General features: G+C 58.5%; 1 protein-coding gene across 1 annotated transcript in view; it reads left to right on the top strand.

Moving 5' to 3' along the window:
* The first annotated feature begins 4768 nt into the window (after positions 1-4768).
* The window catches only part of PDE6B (phosphodiesterase 6B), a 34018-nt gene continuing 29004 nt past the window's right edge, over positions 4769-9782 (top strand). The window contains exons 1-2 of the mRNA XM_046656692.1: positions 4769-5236; positions 9600-9752. Of these exons, the coding sequence (XP_046512648.1) occupies positions 4769-5236; positions 9600-9752 (621 nt within the window). The remainder of the gene's footprint in view (positions 5237-9599; positions 9753-9782) is intronic.

Genomic DNA, 9782 nt, shown 5'->3' with positions numbered 1-9782 from the left:
CTGCCCTCTGGCCACATCCCCAGCAGAGAAGTGTAGTCCCATTAGCAGGTACACCTCCCCCCCATGCCAGGAGTCCTGACACATCAAGCCTGTCCTACAGAGAAGACAATCACAAAATACAAGTGAGGAAGTTCCAGTTTCTCCTACACTCCATTCCCTAAAGATCAAACACAGGCCTTGCTTCCTCTTCTTGGTCCAACCTCACCTTTTACCCAAGTTTCGGCTCCCCGACCAGATCAGCACAGAGCCCAGACAGGCAGCCACATCGCCCCCTCAGCCCTCTGCTCCCGGCTCTGCACCTCCTCCCTCCAGATGCCCTCTGACAACTTGGCCTCTGTTCTCTCCCACACCCCCAGCCTTCCCCTCCCCTCTCCCTGTCAGGCAGGGGGGCAGCCGTCCTCTGTGACTTGTTCTCAACAGGACCTCATGATGTACACTGCCCGTGCCACACGCTTTACAACGCCATTTCTCAGCTGCAAAACAACACAGCAAGATCCTTCCTGGCCAGAAACGAAAGAAGTCAGGAGACTGTCCTGAGGTCAGGCAGCTGGTAGGGGCAGAGGACAGAGCCAGGGCTGTGGGTGCACACCCCTACCTCAGCCCACACACCCCAGGCCCTGTCCTGGGGTTGGAGTCCGAGGCATCTCCCTGCCTCACCCCACCTCCCACGTTAGCATCTGTCCTTTCACAACCAGATGGCCAGGTAACACCTCTCCTGTCATCTCTCCAGCAAAACTCGTCCTAGGGAAGCAAAGGTCCTAACAGGTGCGTCCATTTCTCTGCACTGCAGGTTTCATGAGATTTCTGAATGTGGACTCCAATTTCCTCAACCCTTCCATCTCTTGCCTTTGCTCCTGACTGGTTAATTTTAATTTCAGAGCATAATGCTCCTTGCGAAATGCATCTTCTCCACAGTTTGGGACAAGAAACTAGAATTCTCTTCATGTAATAGCTATTTGAGACATATTCCTTGTTATAAATGGCTTCCAGGATGTGCTTGCTAATTTTAAAATTCCACATTATGATGAGGTAAAATTAATAGGAACCTAGCAAAGGAGCAATCCAATTTCTCCTCAATGTCCCTCAGGTTCATCTATGGAGAAGTTATCTGCTGTATCTGATGGGTCCTTGAACACAGGTATGCGTCACATGTGCAGCTCACAGGTGCACCACACAAGCATTCCTCACAGGTGTGTCACAGGGGCAGCTCATAGGCATACCTACCAAGTATATCTCAAAGATGTACTTCACAGGTTTACTCAGAGGTGCACCTCAAAGGCGAGCCTCACAGGCACACCTCACAGGTGCACCTCATAAGAGTACTTCGAGATACACCTCATGGTGTACCTTACAGGGGTACCTCAGGGGCACAATAGAGGCATACATCACAGATGTATCTCACAGGCTTATCTTACCAGCACACCTCACAGGTGTACCTTACAGGCTTATCTCACAGGTTTACCTCAAAGTTGTACCTCACAGATGTACCTCACAGGCACACTTCAGAGGCATACCTCACAGGTATTCCTCAAGGAGTACCTTACAGGTGTCCTTCACAAGTGTATCTCATAGGCATACTTCGTAGGTGTATCTCAAGTCTGTACTACACATGAATATCTCACAGGTGCACTTCACAGGTGTGCCTCACAGACACACCTCAAAGATGTACACCAGGTGCATCTCACATGTGTACATCACAGGCACACCTCACAGGTGTACCACAAAATTGTACCTCAGGCACACCTCAAAGATGTACCCCAAGGTGTACCACACAGACATACCTCACAGGTGTCCCTCACAGGGGCATCTCACAGACACACCTGACAGGTGATCCTCACAGGGGATTAACTGCATCAAGAGTCCAACCCTCAGGCCCTGCTCAGGGGCCCCAGGCACCACCACTAGGTGTGTCAGGGAGTCAAATGAGGAAGGGGAAGGAGCTGATACAGAATGTTGTTGAGCAGTTAGCCCTGGGCCCCACAGGTGAGGTAGTTGAGGCATTTACACGTGACCTTACTAGTCACCGGCCAAGGGCACCTCTGGGGGCGTTAACTCCTGGTGACTCTGCTCTGCAAGCACTGCAGGCTCAGAGGCAGGGAAACCCACAGGTAAAGAGACACAGGTGCCACAGGTGTGAGTCAGGCAGCACACGTGTTATGACAAGCTGTGTGTGGGTGCACCCTCACTCTGGGTCCCTTCTCTCCACCCGGTGCTCCCAGGTGACTGGCTGTGGCACAGTGGTGCCCCGAGCTCCTCAGCCAGCACCCTCCTCCACTCCCCACCCACTCTGCATGGAGCCCTCATCACTCCATGTACCCTGAACACGTCATGCCTCTGAGCCCACAGCCATGCTGCTCCCACTGCGGCCACCTCCCCTCACAGCTTCACCTGGGGGCCTCCCTGCCCCAATGGGGCTGCCCCATTCAGCACTCTCACGCCCATACCAGGTGAGCTTCACGCCTTTGCCCCGTTGTCCTCAGCCCTGCCAGGAAAAGGGAGGGCGAAGGAGAGAGCAGAGGAGGGCCCAGCTGACAGGAGCGAGCGAGCAGAAGCAGGAAGGGTGGGCCGCAGCACCGAGAGGGGGCATCAGGGTGGGGGTGAGCTGAGGATTTGAGACGTGTCCCACCAAAGACCCAGCTCCCCTGGGCCGCACAGCCAGATGGCTGCCTCATTGGCATTTCCCTCACATCCCAGCATGATTGGACTCCAGCTTAGAGCGTCTAGAGACAATACACTGGAAGTGCTCTGGAAGCTGTCAGGGCTGGACTCAGGGAGAGGCGACCCACAGCCTGGCCCCAAACCCAAGCACCACAGCACCTGCTTCCCCCCACCCCCATCCCACTCTCCCTCATCTTCAGTCAGAAACTCACTATTTTTAGGAAAAGTGGGAGACCTCGGAGCAGATCCCTGAAAGGAATCTGCTGCGTGACTAAGCGGAGGCAGGAACGTCACAGCACAAGGGCCCACGCCCCGCGCTTGGCCAGCTGGGCCATTGTGGCCGGTGCAGCTGCAGGGAACCAGCCCGGAGCCCACGCAGAAGGTCCCCTGGAACCAAGACTTGTGCTGAGAAAACTTGTCTAAGCACAAGAGGCCACCCTGGCCCCACACTCACGCGTGTGCACACTTATACACGGACACACACTAACACACGCATACGCTTGCTCATACATGCATGCACAACTTTTTACCAGCTGAATGCAGTAAAAGTCAGAACCACACACAAACCTGCATCCTGGCCAAAACAGTGGTGACGATATAGACACTGGCAACCTGAGGAAGAAATGAAAAAACTGTAGGCTGTTTCCCTCAGTTGAGGGTCTGGATTATGGTTCCCGGTCCTTGGCGGGAGGGGTCTGGAGTCCTTCTGACTAAACCTTTCTGCTTCCATGCCTCTGCACACAGGACCAGTTGGCAGGGCTCCTGGCTCCTGCTTCAGAAGGTGAGCCCACCCAGTCTCTGCCGAGTGAAGTGAACAGCAGTTTACACCCCGAACCTCCCAGCAGTCCATCGGCACACACACATATGCACACACATGCACACCCAGCATGCATGAACACACATACCCAGCACACACACACATGTATGCATACACACACACACACACCCAGCATGCACATACACATCCATGCACACCCAGCATGTGTGGACATGCACGGACATGTATGCATGTGCACACACATGCACACACATCTGCACACAGTCTCTTTTATGTGGAGTAAAGAGCCCTCCTGCATCAGGAGAGTCAGACAGACCTGGGTTGAGTCCTCCAGGTGTAATCCAACCTCTTTTTAATCACACCACGGCTCACAGAGAAGCTAATATCTGTGTGACACCCAGGGCAGATGGACAAGCCTCGGTGAGAAGCACCTGCTGCCATCTAGGCGTGACAGTCCCTTTGAGGCACAGATGCTCCGACACAGACCCATCTGTAAAACACGGCAGTGCCCACAGTGCAGTTTTGGACTCTGTGGGAGCAGAGGGTCTAGCAACATGAATAAAGGTGCCCAATAAGTAGGAGTGAGGCCAAGGAGAGATGTGTGGTGGGGGATCATTGTGGTGACTTCCAACAAGAGGTGCCAGCTCTTACCTGCAGCACTGCTGTGCCCTCAGGAGTCTGGTTCCCACTGCAGACCCCTCGCCTGTAAGACTGAGTGACCAGACTGCACCCCACCAGCAAAGAGAGGGGCAAGTCTGTGCGAACCCCCACCTCGTGGTCCCACCTCCACGCTGGGCACTGGCCACCTTCTTCCCTTCTCCCCACTTCCTTCTGTGGGGATGAGGCACAGAGCTGAACCCCGCATGACCTCTAGCACAGTCGGGGAGTTCCCCTCCTTGTCTGGAGCAGGGCTGCATGTCCCCAAGGCAAGGCTGGTCCGGCCACCTCCCCAGCACGCCTGAGACCAGGTCTGGGCACCCAGGAGATCCCAAATTCTCGGGCAGACCCCCAGGCAGAAAGGCTCATAGCGTCTGTGGGATTACCTCCTTCCCAGGTATCAAGTGCGAGGGCCTGGCTGCCGCTGCCCAGGACCTCTGCCACAGGTGGGAGCCCTAGAGTGGTATCCCTGCCCCCTTCCAGGGATCTGATTTTCCCAGGGGAGGTTCGAAGCTGGAGATCTACAGCAAGGGGGGCAGCGGTGGGTGAGTCAGCTGGTGCCCTCCCAGGACTCAGTAATCGTCACTAAGAAAGGCTTTGCTGATGACAGTGTTTGCTGGGAGTCCGTGTGTGCCTGGGGACTGGCGGCTTCTCCCAGGCAGCCAGCGGGACACCATGAGCCTCAGCGAGGAGCAGGTGCAGGACTTCCTCAACCAGAACCCCAGCTTCACGGACCAGTACTTTGGGAAGAAGCTGAGCCCAGAGAATGTGGCCGGTGCCCATGAGGACGGATGCCCAGCAGACTGCACCAGCTTCCGCGAGCTATGCCAGGTAGAAGAGAGCGCGGCCCTGTTCGAGCTGGTGCAGGACATGCAGGAAAGCGTGAACATGGAGCGGGTGGTCTTCAAGATCCTGCGACGCCTCTGCACCATCCTGCGTGCCGACCGCTGCAGCCTCTTCATGTACCGCCAGCGCAACGGCGTGGCTGAGCTCGCCACACGCTTGTTCAGCGTGCAGCCCGACAGCATCCTGGAGGACTGCTTGGTGCCCCCTGACTCTGAGATTGTCTTCCCGCTGGACATTGGGGTCGTGGGCCATGTGGCTCAGACCAAGAAAACGGTGAACGTTGAGGATGTGACCGAGGTGGGTTCTGGACCACACCTCGCGGGGCGGGTGAGGGGTTCCCCTGGGCCCCATGGGACAGGTCAACCCACAGGCTGTGTGGGGACCCTCAGTTTTCAGGAAGGTGGCCGAGGGTGTGGGGCTGACGAGTGGAATGGAGCCCAGTCAGAGCTCGCGGGAAGGAAGGAAGCCCTGAGGTAGCTGGGAAGGCGGCCTGGGAAGGCCCTGCTGTCCCCTTGACCCACGGCTCCCTGGACGGGGCATTGAGGAGGAAGGGGTCAGAGCAGGGGCTGTTGCCCCCAGAGCCCCAAGCTCACAACCCCATAGGAGACCACGCTGCTCACTGCGAGGGCAGCTTTGGGGGTTCAGGAGAAGCAGCGAGAGGCCAGGGCTGGTCCAGGGCAGGGCGGGGGGGTGGTGGACAGCAGTGCAGGAGCTGAGAGATTCAGGAGGACCAGTTCTTGTTGGGCAGGAAGGAGAGAGTGCCAGTGACCCTGCTGCGTGTGGCCCATGCACCAGGAGGACCGCTGCCCCCGGGGGGAAGAGTGTGGATGGGGTGGGGGAAGGTGATGTCAGTCTGGGATGCACTGAGTTTGAGGTGCCTGTCGGACGTGTGAGGGACAGAGGCCCCGAGGTGGACAAGGGGCTCTGGGGAGATGCAGCCCACGTCCTGCTCCTCTCCCTTCCCCGCCACCACCTCCAAGAGGGTCCAGCCTGGGAGCCGTGAGCTGGATCAGCCTCTTCCACTTCCCATGAAGGAATCCAGAGGGGATCACCCAGTGGGTCAAGCCTCCTCCAAAGCAGCAGCTGTCCCTGTCCCTAGAGACAAGGGACAAGTGCCCGGCCCCCAGCTCCCGGCGCCTGGGAAGGAGGCAGCCGTGGCTCAAATCCTCTTAAACGTATCTGCTCTAAACAGGCTTCAGTCCAGCGACCTGGATATAGTAATCTCTGGGATTAGCTTCATCTTCACTTTCCTTTTAGGAAATGGGTCACACACAAATCAGAATATCAGGAGCACAAACTGCCAGGAAAACAGGAAACTCAGCAGTGGGGGGCGCTCTCCCTCTCTCCTCCACCATCCCCTTCTCTCTTCCTCCCTCCCCCTCTCTGTACCCCGTCCCCCTCCCTGCTTTTGTCCCCCTCTCTCTCTCTCCCTCTCTCTCTCCCCTCCTCCCCCAGCTACATCCTGTGCCCTCCCTTCTCTGAGTCTGGGATGGTCCTCTCAGCCCCCAGCCGCCACCCTCCTCCACCCAAAGCTGTGCTGTTAGTCTGGTGGTTGCTCTGAGGGTCTGGTTCAAACTGCGTGGCTGTCCTAGTTCTTGTCTGCCCCTCAACGGCTGTTTCTCCCTGGGGACTTAGCTTCTCAGGACGCCTCCATCAGGACGGCCTCCTCTGAGGTCTCCCTGACTACCCAGCACCACCGAAACCTCCTCCGTAGGACAGGAGTACCATGTTGGCCTCAATGCTCAGGGCCTCGCTGGGTCTTTTGTTTATCTCAGATGCAGTGGAACCAAGACTAGAGTCTAAATCAGCCAAAAAGCCCGTTTCCGTAAAGTGTGTCACAAAGCCCTAAGGGTTGCCAAGTGTCAGACTGCCAGGTTCACACATCAATTTACAGAGGGGAGGCTGAGGCAGAGAGGGCCTGTGCTCCACCTGAGGTGCCAGCAGCATCTGGGGGCGAGGGGGCTGGTCTTTGGAGAGCACTCTATGCCTGTGTAACAGGGAGCCCTCTCACATGGCAGAGACCACTGGTGTGTCGTGGCAGGAGGGGGACTCCGCAGGGCTGTGATGTCACCCTACCACCCTTTTGCGGCTCCTAAGACCCTGGAGAGCTTGTGGCAAGGCAGCCGGGCAGAAGCCCCCAGAAGGCTCAGGGTAGGGACGTGGCTTGGCCACAGCCACCAAGACTCTGGACAGGACCAGACCCAAGTCCCGGCTCTGTGGTGGCCTCTGACACCCCCCAACCCAAATTGCAGTGGGCCCTGAGACACCTCCTCATGGGGGGGGGGGGGTCTCAACCCAGTCATGTAGACCAACCATTGTGGGGTTGATGGAAGCAGGAACATGGCTTTGTGGGGAAGCTCCTGGGAACCAGGTCTGGCCTTGCCAGGCAGGGACAGGCCAAGAGGTAGGTGGAGGCCTGAGGGATGCTGGGATGCTGGGTGAGTGATGACGTGGCTCTGGGCAGTGGGAGAGGAGAGTTGGAGGCACCGCTGTGTCTGCCTCAGATGTGCATTAGCAGCCCCCAGGTTGGTGGGAGGCAGGTCTGGTTCCAGGGTTTCCGGGAGCCCGAGCATCACCCACTGCCCACAGGGCTCTGGGGAGAGGGTCTGACTCAGCAGAGAAGCCGGGTGGGAACATTGATGTGGGGGACAGTGAAGTAGAAGCGACACAGGCAGGGAGCCCCAAGCCTCCCTCCTGGGGGACAGGCCTGAATGGGCACAGGATCAGGGCCCTCCCTCCTTCGGGACCCTAGCCCCTAGGTGACTCTGCTCTGAGAGCATGGCTCTGGCCAGAACCTGACCTTGACCTTCCAAAGTCTGGTCACCTTGCACTGAGGGTATGGTAGGGACTGGTGAGCTGGCTGCAGACATACCCCGAGGCTGCAGCCACAGACAGGGGGTGAAGGCCCAATGCTGTGAGAGTGGAGGGGGTGTCTGGCGTGGTGTGAGGGACCTGGGAGCAGTCAGGGCCCTGCAAGTTCGCAGTGGGAGCAGGGGACGTGTCTGCATGAGCACAGTAAGGAGAGACCAGGATGGAGCCAGGAGGCTGGGTGGTGTGGCCCGGAAGGCGGCACCAAGAGCGGCAGGTGCTGTGAAGCTGCCCAGAGAGGATGCAGGCAGGTGCTGTGAGTGCATGGACTCAGCCCCGAGCACCAAGGACACTGCCACACGTCGGCTCTGGGGCAAGAGTCCCTGGGCGCTCAGCTCCACTGCAGAAACCCAGGGCAGTGGCTGGGCCAGTGAACCTCAGCGGCCTTGCATAATGGGAGTCGGTGGCACGGCCAACGCCGCCACTGCTCGCACCTGAGGATTGATGTTCCTTTGACAGCAGGAGCCACATGGCTGCAGGTGGCAGCTGCCTCTCCAGGAGTTGGGAGGGAGAAGAGTGGGCACCTGCTGCGTGCTCCCTTTTCAAGAACATCCACAGCTGCGCTTGCCCCCAGTAGTCTTCCTCTGACACCCTGCTGGGCAGCGGGTACAGCTTCCCTGGGCTGTGTGGGGGCTGAGCAATGGAGAAGGCGCCAGAAGTCATCTGGGGCCAGTTGCCCCACTGTCTGCCACAGCCCTGACCATCCCTGAGTAACCCTGAGAGAGTTCCTTTAGCCACAAAGAACAAAATAAAACGAAGGGACCCTTGTTCAAGTTGACCGGTGAGCAGTGGGACACAGAGCCATCCCATCCCTGCCAGAGGCCATACAGCAGGAAGTCCAGAGCCCAGTCCAGGCCGTCTGACTCCAGACCGTCCACCGTGGCCACCACGCCGGCTCACTCTGGCGTCGTGTAAATGAGTGTCAGCACCGGATAGTCAGAGGACGAGGCCGGGTCACGTCCACTCTGAGGGACAGAGTCCCGGGCACCAGGGGTCCTGGTCCAGGCAACCCTGGGTCACCTGGGCCAAGACAAAGCTCAGCTGATCTCTTCCCTGTAGAGACGAAACCAAAGAGCCCTTCAACCCGCCCGACCAGGAGAAGCCCCAGGGAGCCGCCGCGGGGGCCAGAGGCAGACAAAGGTCTATCATGGGGGCAACGACCCCGTGAGCAGACCCTGGCTGGAGCATAGCCCTGGAAGGCCTGGAGGGGCTAGTTCACAGGCCCTGGGGGTGTAGCAGACCCTCCCCCCCCAACTAGGGCTCACCTTTCATTCAGCCAACACTCATCTTTTGGGAAGAGCCTGAGGGGGCTGCCCCAGGGCGGCTGAAGGCAGAAGGGGATGGCAGCCTGGACCAGGAGGGGCCTGGGGACGGGCAGACAGGACAGACTCAAGAGGCGTCCAGGAGGCCGGCTCAGCCAGTGGCAACAGGTAGGGGAGGACCCAGTCTGTCCACAGCCTGGGCGGGGCGCTGGGCAAGAGGTGTCCATGAGGGCTCTACAGAGTCTGCAGGACAGGCCGCTGGCAGTGTCCTTGTGCTGCCTGAGATCCCGATGCCTAGGGCAGGGCCAGCTGGGGCTCAGCACTGGCCCGGGCTGCAGCCTCTGTGGAGCTTAGCCCCGACCCCGGGGCCAGGATGCCAGGGCCCCTGTGGCTGGGCTGCTCCCCTCACAGCCCAGGATCAGGAGGAGGCCCCCCAGACTCAGCCTTTCTCTCCAGATGCTAAGACAAGCACAGGAGCAGCAGGTGACCACACAGCAAGACCGTCTCTCTTCTCGCCCTTTGCCTTTCAGTGTCCCCACTTCAGCTCCTTCGCTGACGAGCTGACCGGCTATGTGACGAGGAATATCCTGGCCACCCCCGTCATGAACGGCAAAGACGTTGTGGCTGTGATCATGGCTGTGAACAAGCTCGATGGCCCGTGTTTCACAAGTGAGGACGAAGACGTGAGTGTCAGGGAGCCCTCTGTGTGTGCG

This window comes from Equus quagga, chromosome 3 (genome assembly GCF_021613505.1).
Source record: "Equus quagga isolate Etosha38 chromosome 3, UCLA_HA_Equagga_1.0, whole genome shotgun sequence".
NCBI classification, from domain to species: Eukaryota; Metazoa; Chordata; class Mammalia; order Perissodactyla; family Equidae; genus Equus; species Equus quagga.
The sequence above is the reverse complement of the archived record's forward strand: the minus strand, read 5'-3'. Positions and strand labels throughout refer to the sequence as shown.